An 18,849-nucleotide genomic window follows, 5' to 3' on the forward strand; every position below is an offset into this window, starting at 1 on the left:
TCTTCCTCCCAAAAAAGGTGACTGCCTACGATAGATGGAGCATTTACCGCGAAAAACACAGAAACGATTCTGTCGCACAGTCTTGGACTTTCCCAGGTCCTACGGAATGTCTCTAACGAAAAACAATAAGAAACACATGCTTTACATCGATGGAGAGTTAATACTCTAAGCAATTCATCGTTTGTAGTATTATTTGTTTGCGTAATCGAATTAAACTTAGCAGCTCACCCTTCGTTTTACTTTCGGATCTATTGTAGGTTGCGTAACAAGGAATAAATAGTATTTGTTTTTTGTTAAGAAGGAAATTCGAGTACTTTTCGAAGTCAGTTTCCCAGGCTCAGTGCATCTGGTAAGATTTATCTGAATCTTTGAATTTACACTCAGCTTGCTTTTTAAAGCGGCGCACTCATTTTACATTATGAGAAACACGCTAAACAAATAAAAAGTAGAAACCAAAAATGAAAAACTGGTGGCTGAGGTTGAAAAAAATACCGGAAAAAAGAAAAATGACCTTGTACTGAAAACGTGCGCTCATTTCTAAAAAATAAAGCAATAAATAGTTCATGACTATAAGGTATCCTGTGTTGCTTAAAACCCTACTGAGGATGTCTTTGGGAGACTTCCTGAAGAGATTCTGAGGATGGCTCGAGGCGATGCATTTCAATGTTTTTCTGACAAGTTGAGAACCATACGGGGATGTTATTCCTCTCACAAGGGAACATCCCTGGGATGACCTGAGGATATTATTATGTTCTTGGGGCATATGCTTGGCTTTTGTTACATTCCACCTACGAGAAATGTTAATATTTTAGGCACCCACAGTGGGCGAAATCGACCTTAGAAAACATGAGACTGTTTCTAAATCAATACCTGACGTGATAGGTTTAGTAGAGGTAGACACAAGGAAAATTAACGCGGTGACAGTAAGTAGAGGGAAGAACTTGATGTTCGGTGATCGGTAGTGATCTAAAAAACGTTGTTGAAAAACTTGTGCCTTGCAGGAGATGACGAGCCATCTTCAGGACTGGGTACCCATGTGCATTGCGGCCGAAATAAGGAGAGCGCATAATACTGTCGCGCTTTGGGCATCCGAGGTGACGACACCTTACTTGCTTCAGAACAAATGGGTACCCTAATTTGAATCAATTAGCTAGGCATGAAATGGCATAAATTAGTTTGAGCTGCGTGTCGGCTGACTGGAGAAACTTAAATTGCACGCCATCGCAAGACACATCGGACAATGATATGTCCGAACTCCGAGGGTAGGTAGCAGAAAAATTGCGGAAAAGAGCCTACGCTACTTTTATTTGGTAGCGGTGCCGGAATGCCGTTACATTTTCAAATTTGTAGCGACGCTATGATTGCGCTATGTTCGCGTGAGTGGACCGGCATTCCTTGCTTAGTTACTTAGCATAATATGACATAGAGCGACAACCTGGACTCGCTGAGCCGAAGCACGGTGCTCTTTTGCTTCGTCAAAAGTGGCACATACCCCACTGGCCACGGAACGCTGACTTAATCATGATAATTTAGCACAGCATGAAAAACGCTGACTAGATTACATGTAGAATATGACTGATCTTATTATTCTTATCAAAGATAATGTGGGATAAGCAGCGTCCTGAAGAACGACCAAACGAGAGGATGGCAGAAAGCGTGAGGGGAATGCCTTCCGAACTGAAGGCGACGACCGAGAAGGTGCTACGGTAAGATGAGCGAGAGCAGACGCGAAAAAAGTGATCATGGTCTCATCCAAATGGCAATGAGGACAACGATACGAACGAATGCGGAAGAGAAGCAAGTAGAGTGTTCTCTCTTTACTGCACCCCATGATTGCCACTTCATCTTCTCCGCTTTAGACATTAAAAGTGTGAGGAAGAAGTTGAGGTGAACACCGTAAGCAGACGTGGTTCCATCACTCATCGCCATGGTGTAAGTACAGTGTTGAAGATTGATCTATCCCATCCTCCAGCCTTTAACAGGAGAAAGCTTCGTAGTCTACCATACAGTGCAGTTCTGTTTGTGTTTCAGGGGCCTGGTTTTGGTAAAGCAACATCGCTTGGTGACTTTCCCGGTTGCCCTTGGCGTCTCGTTGGTACTGTGCTGTGTCGCGTTAACGTTACATCGACTGCGGCAAGGTGCCCTTCGTTCCCATTATCCAGAAACATTCTGCAGGGATCATGTGCAGGTCGTTGTAGCGGTGCAGTCAGCACCTGACAACTTCAGGCAGCGTATGGCTATTCGTAAGACGCTAGGAAACAGCGCTGTCACCAGGATACTTCCCTGGAGAGTACTCTTCTACACAACACCACCTCGAAAGGAATTGATCCAGGTGATGAGGTCTGAGCTTGCCAAGGAAGACTTGCTAGTCACACAAGGGAAGGACAACGTGACGAGCTTCCTGGACATGGCACATTGGGTGTCTGAGCGGTGTGGCACCTGGTTGCGGTATCTGGTACACATTAACGATACCACCTTCGCTGATCTGGTTGCGCTGCACGAGTACACCTTACGGTTGCCGAGTGACGACAGTGACTTCCATTGTCAGGTATGTGGAAAACGTCACGCTTTGACTATTCTGTGAGGGGAAGCCCCTCAGGACGAGAGCCGCCGATATTTTGAACAGGGACTGTTCTCCTTCTGGGTAGCAATCTATACCAACCAATCTGGGTATGGAACTCAATCAACGGCAAAAATGGATGATGCGTACTAATGGAACGCTCCCTTTTCCTCTTCGTTCACTAAGCGTCTAGGCGCTCCTCGCAATATAAATAATTTAATCAATCGTGATTGTTTTTCTGTTTCTAGAAAGCCCCACGCATCCCTGTACTGTCGCGGTTTCTCTTTCGCTCTGATCTGGCGTGTTCGGTGTAGACCTAAGGACACTTGTTGCGTACAGTTCAAATGCAGGACACGAGTTGTCGTTTTCCCTATCGTAGTTATTGTTATTGCATTAGCTTTAAAAGCGGCAACGCAAGACGGAAAGAATATTTTGAGCCAGTGAAAATGAAAAAAAAAAGAAAGAAGAAGAAGGTTAAGCCTCCACACAGATGTTCATATACGGAGCCGCTTCCATAATGGCTCAAATGTAGTTCAGTCTAGCACACACCTCAAGTTATGAAGAGTCAATTTCCTGGGTAACTATGGAAGTCTTGTGGGCATTGCAGCGTTTGTACCATTAAAGTGACCCTGTACGGATTAAAAATGATAGTTTCGTTAATGAACGTTGCAAAACGTATAAATATATTTCAGTGAACATTATACGCGCTTCAACGAATTTTCGTAAGAAGCCGAAAAACATGATAGTTCGAGATTTCACCAAGGTAAAAGTGTCGTCATTGGAAGTTGGAATCTCTCTCCTTTCTTGAAGATGAGACAGGACAGAGAGGGATGACGATGTGTTTATTCCGTTGAAAGGAACTAGAATGAACGCGAGTGTCACAGACAGTGACTCATCATCTTCCTTGTTGACAATACAATGTTGACATAACATTCAACATCCTTCGCAACAGCGCGAGCTGAAAGTAGCATGGAAAGGAGATTTCATTGGTTGAAAACCGTTTTAAAATTTCAAAATCAAGCAGTGTACAAAAATCATTATCGTAAAATATTTCGGCTGATCAATGCTTTGTTACAGCGCAATCCACTTTATAAAATCGCTGCTGTGGTGGGAGGCCCGCGCTCGAGCCACGAGCCACTCCCCATTGACTGTGACGTCAAACGTTAAAAGTGGTCTTATTCGCTACTTTGTTTATGCTTATTATTACTGTCTCCAACTAAAGAAGAGTGCCGGCGTCTCACATTAGACAATACGCGTGCGGTGGTTTGCGCTGCTAGCGAAGCGATGCAACATGAACTCGTATTCGTTCGTGGAAAACAAGACAAACAAAGTGCATTCTTTGAGCATGCAGCTTCTAGTCCAACTATCGCAACTTTCACTCGCACTGCATCTGCACGACCCCATTCCTGTTTCACATCAATCAATCAATCAATCAATCAACCATTCCTGTTTCGAGGAGCGCTGACCTCAATCCACACCAATTCTCGATTTCGTTTCACTGCGTATTCTGGTCGTGCAACCGAAAACAACCAAATAAAGTTCACTAGCTGGGGACGTATCAGAATACCATGTTTAATAAGAAAAGGCAGCCGCCTCTGTGTCTCTCGGCAGAACAACGCGCACGAAAGGCGATTTGTAGCCGCATGCTGGCACCTTGACAGGTGTCGGTGTCCGATCGTAGCCGAGGTCACTTGCGAGCCCCACACTCTTAAAAATGAACTTCACCGCAGAGCACGAAGGTAGTCAACTATCTCGATTGATATCGTTATCTGTCCATATTTGTTGAAAACGGGAAGCGTGCGCCTTTTTGTAACAATTATGAACAGCATAAGTGTCACAAAAAAGCGCACGCCTCCCATTATGAACAAATCCGGGCACATAACGATATCGTTCGAGATCATGGTTCGCCAGGAGCGTGCTCTGCGGTGAAGTTCATTTTTAAGAGTGTAGTATATTCATACAAGGCACTAGAACAATATATGCCCCAGTTGCATTTAAATGCTCCTTTAGACACCTTTCTGTTCTGCATCACACTCAACTGTACACAAGTCATAGATAACACTGAGAAACCCTCCCCTTTCGCCGATATGTGATTAAAGTGACAGTCGCATCCGTAGAATTCGATTTCGAAATTATATTGCCATTTTATTCCTAGCGGACCACAAACCACGGTATGGAAAATCTCACGAAAGAGTGGCGTGGTTTGACTAACGCCTTCAACCAACACAGAGCAAGAGGGTGCTACGTTGCATACGTAGTTTGACTGTCTCTTATTGAATGTAATACGTGAGAAGAGCAGACGCCGGATGTTTAGTATATTCCGGAATTCCTCGTCTGGACACGCCGCTCCATAATAACCAATGAGGGCGCGAGTTTGAGTAAAGGAGTGCCGCGGCTGTGCGGGCGCCTAACACAGTAACGGAGTGGTTGGACGGCGCATTTCTCACCAGAGAGCGACCCTCTCACTCCTCCGCTTAGGGAGTGAGATCACGCCGCCGGAGCCTCTGCAGTTACGGAAGAAGCGCACATCTTTAAAATGCGTTTATTTAATATCTGAGCACTATCTGGACGAAACAATTGGCCAAGTACACTGTCGGTCAAAGCTGAACATAGTGGTATCTGTTTCAGAGATGTGTTGCGGATGCGGTCGTCCTTTAACCAGAGGAGAAGCGTTACAATCAGCAGGCAACTTGGCTTTCTTTAGTGACTAATCACTGGTTACGATGAACGACCTGGGATAATTATTTAACGAGAAGCGGGAACATAAGGGCTATGTTTTCTAAAGTGTTCTGAATTAGCCTGCTAAGCACAAACTGCCTTGTTGGAAACACCTCAAACGTCGACCGTCAATTACGCATAATAAACTTGTTGCGCAAACATGTAAACCTGTTACCATCAGCTGCTTCATCGTAACACAAATTCACAATTTCTGCATGAACGCAGGTGGAAGCCATGGTGAGGGTGGAGCGCGATCCATCGCATCCGGACTACATTCCAGAGACAGTTTTCCGCGACAACATATTCCCCAACCACTGCCATGGCAGCGCATTCATCGTACCAGGCCGCTTCTTGGAGCCGCTAGTGTATGCGTCCCGCTCGATTCCTCCATACCAGGCGTTCGGGCCCTATCTGACGGGCCACTTGCCCGTATTGGCCCGTCTTGGACATACGGACGTTCGCTCCCGGATGAACAACACCGTAAACGGTGTTTGGACAGAACGCAAGTTCTTCACTGGAGGCTTTAACGACACGGATATGTGGAAACGGCACTGGTTAAAGACGCTAGTCTGCTTCAAAGACAACGAGAATACGACATCCACGTTGACACAGTCCATTGTTAGAAGTATTCAACTAGGTGTTGTCGACTGATTACATTAATCATGTCATATTTTTGTTCTCGTCGAGTCACACTTGTTTTGTTTTATGTCTTTGTTTGAATAAATATGTTTGTGACTCTGGAGTTTGCTGTTCCTGCTCCATTGCGGGGTCATCAATCTGAAATGAGTATAAGCCCTACAAAAAAACAAAAAAAAACATAAAAAGAAGGAGGCTAGATTCAGCTGGAACTTCCAGCCTGGATTGTTGGACTGGATCCAAACTGGACCAAGGGTGGATCCACAATGCATCCCATCTTGGCTTTGAGTGGACACAGCCTGTATACAGGCTTGACCCCGTGTAGAAACACGATGGCTCTAGCCCGATCTAGAACGAGCTCCACAATGGACGCAGGCTGGAAGAAGGCTGGCTAGGCGACATGTCTTTAGCTGGAGTTTCGTGTCCTGATGTTTTCGGGGCGGCTTCCACAAGAGTAGATGTTGCCTTCTGCCGGAACCTACGTTCCAAGGCAGAAGGTTACACCACCAACAACAATTTATTGCGAGATGATGAATGGGGAGCTCCGTCGCTAGAGGCGATACTCTACTTCAGTGTTTCCCAAACTTCGCCACTCCGCGGCCCATATAAATATAGACGACCCCGTCACGACCCCCGCCGACCCCGGATTCCTCGTAACGATGCCGGACGTCTTCCTATCTCAGCACGTAAACGTTAGCCGAAATGGTACACTGATATTTTATTGTTTCTATATTCAGAGAGAATTCCTTGGACCAAAACGTCTTTCACAACGCCATGCTGCACAACTCCATGCCTCGCTCCCCGACAACACACGAGAAAGCGTTTTCTTAGGTTTCTGGCGTCTCCTCTAATTCGAGAAGACGCCACTGCGCAGTGCACCGTGAAGGCGGGGCGTCCGTATATGCCGCGATAGACGCAGACGCTGTGGCTTCTAGTGGGGGTGAGTGGACGTCATGACATCGATTTTGGCCCTCGTGCGCAAGTGATAATAGGCGTGAAAGCGAGGCTGTGTGATGCATCGAAAGCGTCGCGTACCCCGCATGCAGGTGCATTTATGACAAACCTCCGGGTCTGCTACCACGGGCTTCCTGGTAACGCAGAATATGGGCATGGCGTGCCTTTTCTTATTTGTGTCGCTGGGGTCGCAACCCACGGTTCGGGAACCACTACACGACCCCACTGCTGATGGTGATGTGGGCAACGAAATAATGAGCCCTTCACAATAAGGATCGAAATACTATGGTGTCCAACAAGGTGAAAAGAGCTTTGAGGGCAGAGTGTTGGTGGGCTGGACTTGGCCAGGGACCAAGCAACTAGAGAGAGGGGGGCGAGAGTCCAGATGATTAACAGTCCCGGTGGTTCAAGAAGGTTGGTAGCGTGGGCAATCAAGAAGAATGTGTGTATATCTTCCACATCACCCAGTGGCAGCAGCTAGAAGAGCCAACTGGCCTCAAGCCGTAACGCCACTGAGCTGTAAAAGCCACATCGAGTCTTGAATTAAGGCAGCACCTTGACGAGAAGTGTTTGTTAGCATGCGGAAAGGGAGCGTTGGATAAACTCTTCTCAACATAGATGGGGGAGAATGTCAGTTGTCCACTGACGTGAAGCCAGGGGTGTCACGAGGCATCGAAGAATGGAACTGCGGTGTTCTGTCAGCAGCGCAATACTCGTCCGTCTCCGAGGCGAGAGATCTGCTGCTGCGGCGGTGCCGGTCTGTTCATTCCCCACGACACCACAATGGGCTGGAACACACCGGAGGACTGGCCTGTACCCTGCTTCCTACACAAGGCAGTACGCAATTAAGATATCTGTCACTAGGGGTGCGGATGCAAGAATTTCTTATAGCTTGCAGTGCATATTTTGAGTCAGTGAAGACTGCAGTTTCCCGCGGGGTACAATCAATGATGTGCTGCGGAAAGAAAAGGATGGTATAGAGTTCCGCGGCTGTTGATGAGAAAGGCGTTGTCCTTGAACAACGCCTTGGATGGTATGACGAAAGCCTTGCGGTCCTTCAACTTGTCGTCCTATGTAAACCGTCGGAAAAGTGAATCGTAATATCAGCAAAGGGAGCTATTTGTGACAACCTAGCTACTTGTCCTCCTTTTTTGATACCCTCCTGCAGAGACATGCTCTTGTGGGGCTCGTGCAAGTGTTCGAACACCGCGGTCATTCACTGCCCCAGTTCCGAGCGGAAATATAAATATTGCCACATATCGTCTTTGGGGCGACCACACGCAACAATAACAACAGGCAACGAGGCGTCGAACGACGGGCTGGGGCCCGCGACACGTCGCGCTACATGGCAAGCGATCCTTCTGCTCCTTCGCTCACATCAATCTCAAGGACGGGCCGACTACCTTGGAGAGGCTTCTGTATTTCCTCCTCTCCACCAACGAGCGCTTTCTACAATGTTCGTCGCTGTGCATAAAAGCTTGTGAGCTCCCAGTCGGAGCATTATTCTTTATCTTAGTTCTGTTTAAGAGCTATTCCTCTGTTATTATTCAGCTACGCCGCTTAATAAAGCGTTCGCCGATTATTCGCCGTCTCGCTCGTCTGTTTTCATCCGTGACAATATTCTTGTTTCTCGTCCCAGTATCACAGCAGTGGCTTCTTTCATATGCCTTTCGTTTCACCCGAAAATTCCCTGGTGACATATCAAACAGAGATCGCGCCCGATTTCTCCCCGAATTCTTGTGTGTAAATAGCACCAAATTTTTCGTTCCCGAATTTGAAAAATCACAAAACCCGAAAACAAAGAACCCTATGGATACGCCATCTGTATAAGCTGCCGCAGACGTAGAAAACTTCTCGTCAACCAGAACATCAAAATGGGCTAGACGGACTTGAGGGGGAACGTGATCTCTTCGTTCCAGAAGGTTCACAAGATTATCTGCAAAGATTATCTTCACAGCCAGGAATCTTGCACAACCAGCCTAATCGCATCCCATTTCCACATCCCACAACGTCCCATTTCCAGCCCGGCGCCAGCAGGGCACCATCCTGGTTTTCGAATGGAAGTTGGATGGTTTCAGAATCGAAATAATAAACTCATTAATAATAATAATATAAACTAAATAAATAATAAACTAATTACAGAATCCCAATTTGGCTTTCAGAAAGGAAAATCTATAGAAAATGCATTACTGGGGATAAAAGATCAAATCATCGAGAATATCGAGAACCGTCTTTACACAGTCGGATTGTTTCTAGATCTCAGAAAAGCTTTCGACAGCATTAGCCATGATATCCTGTTGGGCAAACTTAAGCTTTGCGGTATACGCGGAATAGCCCATAACCTATTTTCCAGTTACCTTACATCTAGATATCAGTACGTTTCAATCCACGGTCACAATTCCTCAAAGCAGTTGATGAAATATGGTGTTCCTCGAGGTTCGATCCTCGGTCCTACCCTGTTCCTTATCTACATCAACGATATCATTGCAGTTCCCGGCGCAAACGATACGGTGATCTATGTGGATGACACTAGCGTGTTTTTCAGTCACAATTCTTTGTTACGCTTAAATAGCGTAGTAAACAAGTATCTCGATGAACTATCTGCTTGGCTAGAAAAAAATAGATTGATATTGAACATGAAGAAAACCAAATATATGGTATTCACAGCAAAGAATAAGCCGGTCACTGACGACTCTCTGAATTTATGCATTGATCAGAATGGAATTGAAAGAGTACCCCACATTAAGTTCCTGGGTGTTTGGTTCCAAGAGAATCTATTATGGAATGTTCACGTTAGCAGTGTCACATCAGAAGTTATCAGGAAAATAGGAGCATTGTACCGCATCAGGGATTTACTACCTGCCTGGTTAAAGAGATCACTCTATTTCGCCCTAATTTACCCCTCCCTGTACTATTGTCTATTAGTATGGGGCCTAACTAGTTCCAGTAACTATAATATAATTTATGCTCTGCAAAAGCGAGTACTAAGCCTCGTCGCGAACACTTCAGATGTTGTACCAGCAACTATTCCGCAATTAGCTATTTTACCAATACAACAGTTATTCACATTAAAGCTGGGCGTACATACATATACAACGTTTTACTCAGGTAATGTATCAGTGCAATCTCCAAGTAGCTGATATTCACTCCGAAATCCGTATCCGTTTACTAGGAGTAGGTACTGGACTCTCATAGTGCACAACGCTCAACTGTCCTGAACACGATTTAATTAGCAATTAGAGCTAATTGGGACCCCCCACATTAATCAGCACCCTCCAGGGAGCCATCACACTAATTGGGGAACGTCTAACTCGTGTCCAGACCAGCTGAGCGTTGTGCACTACGAGAGTCCATAAAAAATAAAAAATAGACAGAAAATAAAATAAAAAGATAGAAATAGAGTGGAGAGAAACAATTTATTCGAAAATCAACGATGCCGCGGCGAAGAAGCCGCTCCGCAACACCCGCGTGACCAGCGCCCGCCATGTTGGTAGTTGGCACCCAGCAGTTGCAGAGATCGACGACAGGTGGCCACTTAGTTGCAAGGCATCACACCAGATGGCGCCACCATCATAGCTCTAGACGAGAAAGACAGAGAACAAGATACTAGCCGCAGGTAAAAATTGCAGCACTGCTGAACAAGTCGAGGCATGCGAGAGAAAAGGTCTAACCGCTACTGCTAAAACAGAAAACAGTACACATCGGGGAAAAAGGCAATTGCTTAGGCCCAACCACAACGTCACAACACTATGCAGCTAACACAAGGCGGGAACCACTGGGCACACATCGCTAAACATGCGTCAAAAGGCTTGCTCACCGCAAAACAAGTCTAAACATGCGAGAAAAGGCTTAACACGAGATCGGTCAAATCACTCGTTGGTCTCCGCTAAACACAGCAGACATGCGAGAAGAGGAGCGCGTCAAATCAATCACCTTTTCCCCCGCGGCGACTGCTCATCAGCCAGGCAGAAACTGAGCGAGCGCGGAGCATACATCTGCTTTCCGCGATAACCAGCCAGAAACTGACTCAGGCGACGCGCCGCGGCAGCTATGGATGCGCGCGTGCCCTCTGCTCCACCCGACCGCGCATGCGCGCGCTCGCTGCTAGCGCCCTCTGCGCCGCCCGCGGGTGTTTTTGGTTTCGGCTCTCCCATGGAGGAAGGAAACACAAGGAGCGGCTCTGCCCTCCAGACTAGCGTAGCCACCCTCTAGCGGTCGCTCGAGTCAAAATCGCCATTGCTTCCTGTCCACCACGTGATCCCCTCTAAAGTTTCGGTTTTGTAAGGCTTTGTTTCTCGCGCTGCTCTCCGTATGATTTTGCCTTTTGAAAGTAATTTATTGTGAAAATGTGAGCACCGTAGTAGAAACGACGTTTGGTAATGTGTTCTTGTCCCGGCTGCGGCTATCGTTGAACTGAAAGCAGCTCTGTCACGGGAACGCGTTTTGTTCGTAAGTACACGGTAACTTGCTTTAGTCGCCCGTGTGTCTTCGAATAATCTTGAATTGTTCATTTCGGACCTCAAACTCTGCCGCAGATGCGTTTCATATCTTCTGCTGTTGTACAAACCTGATTAATGGGACGGCATTCTTTACCACTTAGTCAAGAAAAGTACATACGTTGGAAGTAACCGTTGCCACACGTGATGTTTCCGGTCCCGCGTACTCCTTTTGCGTTCGGCACAATGTGACTTGTCTTCTAATAGAACAGTAAACATTCGAACACACAGAAATGAAGTGCAAGCACGCGTTCAACGTAATACTGCCATCTGAACTGCGACACAACTACAGCTCGCGTCGTCTGCTTGCTGGAGCCATGCTGTCTGGAGGGTCACGTGAGCGGTCACGTGGTAGACAGGAGCATCCCAGAATGCAATGCGAGGCCGGCTACGCTCGTCCCGATAGAAAACTGTCGGAGGGGCCGCTCCTTGTGTTTCCTTCCTCCATGGGCTCTCCACTGTGCTCGCGCGCTCCTAGCGGCGACAGGTGGCTTCTGAGTTTCGGTTTCACTCTCCGTTCTTTGGGCGCGCGGGTTTATCTGTATAAAGGCAGTGCGCACCGCACTCGCGTCATCATTCTGACGATACGTGGAAAACGCCATGTGTGGTTTATTCTCCTGCGTTCCTCGTCGTCGCAAGGAAAAGACAAAAAACGAAGACGCATCGTTCTGCGCTCCTTGTTACCCGTACTCTGTGTTGATTTGTTGAGTGTCTAGTCCTCTTATTAGCCATTGATGGAGTTTTGTGTTAGGATATTTTTTTCTTTTGCAAGTCTCATTTAGTAAGTAATTCCTATGATCAGCTTCATACATGGTGCTTTTCTGCAATAGTTTCCTATGCAATTGTTATAGAAGAATAAAGGAAGTAATCTTGGGATAGTGATTCAATAAATAATAGGTCCCCTGTCTAGAGCGTACACGTCCTTGAGCCACGCAAGTGCATGATGACGTCATGCCATGGCTTCATTGCAGATTGACCTTGTCCAGTTGTATCGACCGACCGTGTGAAAAAAAAATCGGTGTAGCCTTGGGACAATGGGATGACGTCACGACCAATGAGCAACGCAAGAGGAGTGCGCAGGAATGCTCTTCTCTCTTAGCCTCTCGCTCGGTCTTCCACTTCACCCTTTCCTCTCCTCCTCTCCACCACCTTTCCCTTCCCGAGAAACATGCCGCCTAATCAGGCAGGCAGGCCTCTCGGGTTCCTCCCAACGACACTCCTCCTGCTCCTCCTCTTCCTCGCAGGTGGTCGCCGCAGAGAATAGGTCCCCTGTCTAGAGCGTACATCCTTGAGCCACGCAGGTGCATGATGACGTCATACTGCGACACTATTGTTTCAGGTGGACATTGTACAGAGGAGCATTAGTGAAAAAAAACAGTGTAGCCCTGAGACAATAGGATGACGACACGACCAATGAGGACGGCCTGCAGGGGGCGCAGGAATGCTCTTCTCCCTTAGCCTCGCGCAGGTGGTAGCCGCAGAGGGCGGTAAGAGCGCAGGCGTAGCGGCCGCGGAGCGGCTCCCCAGTCAGTTGCTCGCTGGCTGTCGCGGAGAGCTGACGTGCGCTCGGTTGCTCCCCAGTCCCCGCGCTCGCTCAGTTTCTGGCTGGCTGTCGGATGGAGCAGTCGCATCGGTCTGCGCTCCTGTTGTGGTGAGCTGATTTGTTGTGTAACTAATGCTTTCGCCAACTTTGTCCCCACTTTGTTTGCGATTTTCATGCCCGTGCACGTCGAGCGCTGGTTGCTGTTGTCCGGGAATCCCCACCATTTTCTATCTTCTTCTCCCTTGAGAGAGTAGCACAGCCGTGATCCTTAATAATTTTGTCGTGAGATTAGTTGAGAGAGTAACCCGCAAGGGGGTGCAACTGCGGGACTTTATACAGGAGAAAAAACCATTGCGAGTCAGTTCTCTGCCTGGCTGTCGGATGGAGCAGTCACATCATTCTGCGCTCCTGTTGTGGTGGGCTCATTTGTTGTGTAACTAATTCTTTTTGTTGTTATCTATTGATGGTTAGCATATTTACTCTTGCTTTCCCAGCCTCTGTATTACGAGTGTTTTTCTCCTCGCATGTCCGGAGCCGTCCTAACCTGCCCAGACATGTCATGATGACGTCACAGCTGACGTCACAGGATATCCGGAACTTGTGGTCATAGCTGCGATGCTTTGCAACCTGCGTCTGTGCTCCGTCGCCCGGCGATGGTCAGCGGCCGTTCCGTACCGCTTTCTTCAAGATGGCGTCGTTGATCTTCAACTAAACTCCTTCTCTCCACTCTATCTCTATCTATTTTTTCTTTTTTATGGACACAGGTTGCCGCCAACTCACAGCTTGGTCTGGACACGAGATAGACGCTCCCTAATTAGTGTGATGACTCATTGGATGATGCTGATTAATGTGGGGGGTCCCAATTAGCTCTAGTTGCTAATTAAATCGTGTTTAGACGAAGTTGTGAGTGCTTGTCAGCTAGAGCGCGTGATTTATCTGGAACTTCTCTACACCCACAAACAGTTCTCTCCCCCATTAATGACACATGCCATTAGTAACATACAGACTTGTTACGGCCTTATCGTAATCGCAATCTTCCTACTGACCTCAAGCACAGAGCCTGTTTGCAGTAGATAAGCCCCACGATGTACTCCCCTTTTGTGTAGGACTCGCCTCTCTTCATTTATTATGACACCTCTTTCGTGCTTCGCCTATAACATGGATTCTTGTAAATGGATTGACACATAATTTGGAACAAAATTTGGTTGCTAGATGCATATACTTCTGGTGCAGTGTTTTAGTAAAGGACGTCATATGTACAGGGTTCCCATCCCAGCAAGGCGTGAGATCTACATTCCGACAGGGCAATACTTCTCTTCGAAACAACGACATGCATGAAGTACAATATGCTTCACGGAAGCTTCATTTATAGCGTTTTCTGTTGCAAACTTACTCATCAACTTCAGTTATAAACTTTCATATGCCCTCACTCGCTTTTACACAATCCCTACAGTGCAAGTTCTCTGCCAAGCTGCAACCTCATGCCTATACGGTTGAGCTGAATGACTGTTCCCAAAGACCACCTTCATGTTTAAACGACTGTATCCATCTGTGATCCTCTTACATGGTGTGGAGGCTGACCATGTAGTCCTAGTGGGTATCCTGTAAATAAATAAAGGCATAGAGATTGAGTACAAATCAAAGTAGCAATGTAGAAGACTCTCACCCAATATATGTTGCTGCAGAAGAGGCTCTTATCTCACAGGAGGACTCCAAGCAGCTTCAGAGCATGCGCTGCACCGTAAGTGATAGAAGGAGGAAATCATGTTTGAAATGCTTCGGACGCGTGGACATGCCATCCAAATAGTTTTGTCATAATCACATTCAATGATAGTCCATCGCATGCAATGGCGGCAGCTTGGGTACAAGGTACAAGGTACTAAGGGTACACTGCTCGAAAGCATGAACTCCTTCGTAGCATGGATACCTAGACTATTCCTTGCAGCTCTTCCTCAGAATAGCTATTGTAGAGAGAGCAGCCTATGCTGAACGATTCACTGTCAGCGCACTGCCAAACCCGTACGAAATGCGATAATATTGCAGCAGATGAAGGGCAGTCCCCGCACTGTGACCCTACATGATTTGCGTGTGGCGCGACGGCAAACGGGGCTCGAAACCATTATTTTTTAGGGTTCGGTTCAAGTTCCGGTTGAAGGTTATCGGTTTGGTTCGGGTTCGGCGCAACCAAAATAACGGTTTGAACCGATATTAATCGGTTCGAACCGGTTTACGTGTGCTGTGCTAATCAGGGTACCACATGTGAGAATTAATATCAGGTTCCGGCGATGGCTTGCTCCTTCTTCCTTCCTCTTACTCCTCGCCTCTACGCTTCATGTACTCTTGAGGTACAAAGAACCATGCAGTTCAGCAGATAACCTTTTACTGCACCAAAACGTGCTGGAAAACGGCGTCCAGCTAGCTTACCATTGAACTCCATTGTAAGAGGCTGTTGCCAATTCATAAAAAAAATAAAAAAAAGAGTGAGAAGAAAGTGGCCACGTGGTAGATAGGCGTATCCCAGAGCCCCATGCGCAGTCCGACACGTTGCTCCCCGTTGAAAAGAGGGCGCCGCTCCGTTTTTCCTTTCTCCATGCTCTGGGTCTGGACCACACGCCAACCTCTTTCCTGGAGTCGCTAGAGGTCTGCGTTGCTTGTGGATGTTACTCTGTGAACTACTAAAATTTACATCGCCTTCACACTGCGACGCTGAATGAACGCAAGCAGCCGAGGCAACAATGCAAAGTGTAGCTGTCGTGTAACACATATTCTTTTTTTTAACACCTCGAGTCACAAAAATGTACACGGATGTCGTGAACCATTTGGAGGTGAGGCTGTAGGAGGTGCATGGACTCACCACTTCTTGGTTTATCAATTTGTCCGCTCTATGAATTCGGCTAGATTCCGAGCGATGCAGGGAGCTGGTCCGCGGCAGTCGAGTGGGAAGGTATAGGAGTCTTTACAGTCTGCCGATCCGGCAGCACCATATTTTTTCGGTTCAGTTCCGGTTCGTTCAAAGGGAGGGAAAAAATGTTTACGGTTCGGTTCGGGTTCTCTTCGGCAAAAAATAACGTTTTGTTACGGTTTTCCGTTACGGTTCAGTTCCGGTTTCGACCCCTGACGGCAAACTCCACCATAACCTGCCTTGGGCCTAGTGCGGAAACACGGGTTTCGGCTGCGCACTTCTTATTGAAGTCACTGTACTCTTTGGTGTGTATTTATGAACACCTGGCCGAGTGTAGTGGCAGCACGTTTTGTTACACGCTGCTTACGCTCCTCATTTTCGGCCATCATGTCTGCATCTCCCGCAGCAATGGCGGCATATCTGCGAACACTATACTTGCGTGAATCCGTCCGGTCGTACTGCATTGAGCATTGGAATGTCTTGCTACTAGTCGTTTCTTTTTGTCTTTTGCACAACGGACGTATCTGAATTCAATATATTCTTATTTCAAGACTTACACAGGCGTGTGGCGCAGACATTGGCGTATAAACGGTAAGCGAGAACGTGCTATGCCGGTGGCGGAGAACATGGCTTAGCGGGACCTAACCGCCGTACATCAACCTGGGAGCGCATACCAGAGCGAAATTTTATATCAAACGAAAGCAAAGATTTCCCTCTAGACAACCAATGATCTACCTCCATTGAGCAACTGCTGAGAACAAGCATGCCGGCACCCGTCCTCTTTTTTTATGGCGCAACCCTGTATATGTACATATAGGTACAAAATGAATGAGACAGAGACTACAGAAGTAGGGCAAGTCACAATAAGAACTATTTACTTGGAGTTCAACTTCAAACTTTAACAGAGTGGTGACGATGTCTCTGAGTCTCTGCCACCTTCTTGGCAAAGAAGTTAAATGATTTCAAGGGGCGATCGCATCCTTTCCAGTCGATTTCGAAACCATGCTGCCATTTTATTCCTCGTTGACCGCTTACCACTGTATCGAAAATCCCACGCGAAATAGTGGCGCAGATTGACTGCTATTCGATGGAATACATGACAAGAGCAGACGACGGATGTTGATAGGATGCCGGCATTCCCTCTCTCGAAAGAGGAAAATACGTCATTCCCTACACCACCAATCAGAGCACGGCCTCGGAAAAAGGAATTCCGGAATGGCGCGGGCGTCTGGACGGCGGCTTTATCCTCTGAGCGAGGCGCTCTCACTCCTCCTGAGTTAGGGAGTGATGCCATACTGCCCTTGTTGTCGCCGAGCCTCCGCGCAACTTATTATTTAAACACGTTGCGAACGACAAAAATATCCACGTAGATGTTCGACCAATGCCGAACATAGTGGTATCTGTTTCCTAGGTTGGTTACTGCATACCACTGTCTCATTAAATGCTTTCAGATGCCGTCGCAATCCACAAGGTTTTGGTGCGATCCAATTTGGTGCGAAGCAAATACACCCCAGTTCTTCTTGGTATAGTCAGCTATCACTCCCTGATACATGGAAGAAGATACGAGTTATTCTGTGCGGTTGTTGATCGCAGACAAATACGTATTTTCTCTTGGATTAAGCGTCGCGAAGAAGAAGCACGTGCGGCTGCAACTATTGATCCAAAACGAAGAAGTCTTTTCATTCCAGAGCTACCAACGGTATCCAGGGTTGAGATGTCGCACCGTCTCTGCAGACCCTCTCCACTCCATCTACTACTGCTGTTCATGAATGCCCATTGGGCGTCTGGCTTCAAGGACTGGTACTTCGGCGTCAAGAAGGTCCCCGACTTTCGTATGATGGCTGTGAAACCTGCCGGCTCAATCAAGGACTCTGTGATTTACACCTGTTCAGCAGCATCTAATGAAAGCGATGTAGATATACGATTCCTTATCAACTTCCGAAATCTGACCGACTTCTGCGCACCGACCACCTTTTGTCGATCGCCACCTCGAGTAGGTCAGCGCACCAGCCACGTTTTGGGCTCTCTATCTATCTACGAGGCTCAACTGGAGTTCCGGCCCAGAAGACCCATGTCTGGCACTGTGTCTTGCGTGTTTTCAACTGCGAATGGGAAGCAGGCGTCTTTAGCTCAACTTTACGGATTCTTTTGCGTCTACCGTGAGCTTCCCCCTCCTGAAGGAGACGCGGCGCTTCGCAGGTCTCTCTGTAATCTTCAGCAAGGTTGCCGCTGGGAAGAAGCACACTGTACTGCCCTCAACCACTTACATTGCGCTCCATGCCAAGACGGAATGGGATTCGACCCCTACTATCATCTTTGCTACGACCCTAGACAAATTAACCAGTCATGCGTGTTTAATCATCAATGCCGTCTGTCTGATAAACGGTCTGTATGTGTTGACCGACGTTGTCTTTGCAGAAGCAACCACGTAGTGACACCTGAAGGTTGCAAACCGGTGGTACAGTTGGGTTATCTTTGTGGCCCTGGAACAGTCTGCAAGGATCAACTTGAGTGCCGAGATCATGCTTGCCATTGCCAGGAGGACGACACGCCAGTAAATGGGACGTGCATCCCACTAGGCAAGATAGACATCAAGGATATGATGGTGATTGCAACATCGACCATGATTGTGTTTACGGCATTTACGTCGATGTTATGTCTTCTGCTGCGAGACAAGCAAGAAGAGGACGATGATATGCGTTCCGAACGCTCAAAGTACTCGATGGGTTCCCTACGAATGGTTCCGTCCGTTGGACCCAGCTTTTGAAGCTCAATTTTGTTGTGCTCGCATTTCTAATTTTATTTTGATAATTATACACTATATCCCCTAATCGTGTTTAGACTGCTTCATTTGCAACCCATGTCGACAGCTGCTTCTTTCTACTAGCGTATGCTTGCAGGAATACAAGACACCGGATCCAGAATTGCAGAACAAGAACTGGGACACTGTCAACTGAAGTTCTTATAGTCACTGGCGAGCTGGTGACTAGAATACATGACGGTGAAACCCAGAGAGTAGGGACGATGAGAACAGTGTGTC

The 18,849-nt window shown here is 47.2% G+C and overlaps 2 protein-coding genes and 1 long non-coding RNA gene across 3 annotated transcripts; 2 read left to right on the forward strand and 1 right to left on the reverse strand.

Annotated features, from left to right (window-relative positions):
• The first annotated feature begins 1,843 nt into the window (after positions 1-1,843).
• Positions 1,844-6,020, forward strand: LOC135393207 (beta-1,3-galactosyltransferase 9-like). Its single transcript, XM_064623703.1, has 3 exons — positions 1,844-1,932; positions 2,032-2,548; positions 5,504-6,020. The coding sequence occupies exons 1-3, from the start codon at positions 1,928-1,930 to the stop codon at positions 5,927-5,929; spliced, it is 948 nt and encodes a 315-aa protein (XP_064479773.1). The 5' UTR covers positions 1,844-1,927; the 3' UTR covers positions 5,930-6,020.
• Positions 6,021-10,265: 4,245 nt separating this feature from the next.
• LOC135393208 (uncharacterized) lies at positions 10,266-10,874 on the reverse strand. Its single transcript, XR_010422529.1, has 2 exons — positions 10,802-10,874; positions 10,266-10,446 (listed from the first exon to the last, which is right to left on the reverse strand). It is a non-coding gene; the product is annotated as an uncharacterized LOC135393208 (long non-coding RNA).
• Positions 10,875-17,474: 6,600 nt separating this feature from the next.
• On the forward strand, positions 17,475-18,634 carry LOC135393210 (uncharacterized). Its single transcript, XM_064623704.1, has one exon. The coding sequence runs from the start codon at positions 17,524-17,526 to the stop codon at positions 18,574-18,576; it is 1,053 nt and encodes a 350-aa protein (XP_064479774.1). The 5' UTR covers positions 17,475-17,523; the 3' UTR covers positions 18,577-18,634.
• The last annotated feature ends 215 nt before the right edge of the window (positions 18,635-18,849 follow it).

The sequence above is a fragment of the Ornithodoros turicata genome, chromosome 4 (genome assembly GCF_037126465.1).
Source record: "Ornithodoros turicata isolate Travis chromosome 4, ASM3712646v1, whole genome shotgun sequence".
NCBI classification, from domain to species: Eukaryota; Metazoa; Arthropoda; class Arachnida; order Ixodida; family Argasidae; genus Ornithodoros; species Ornithodoros turicata.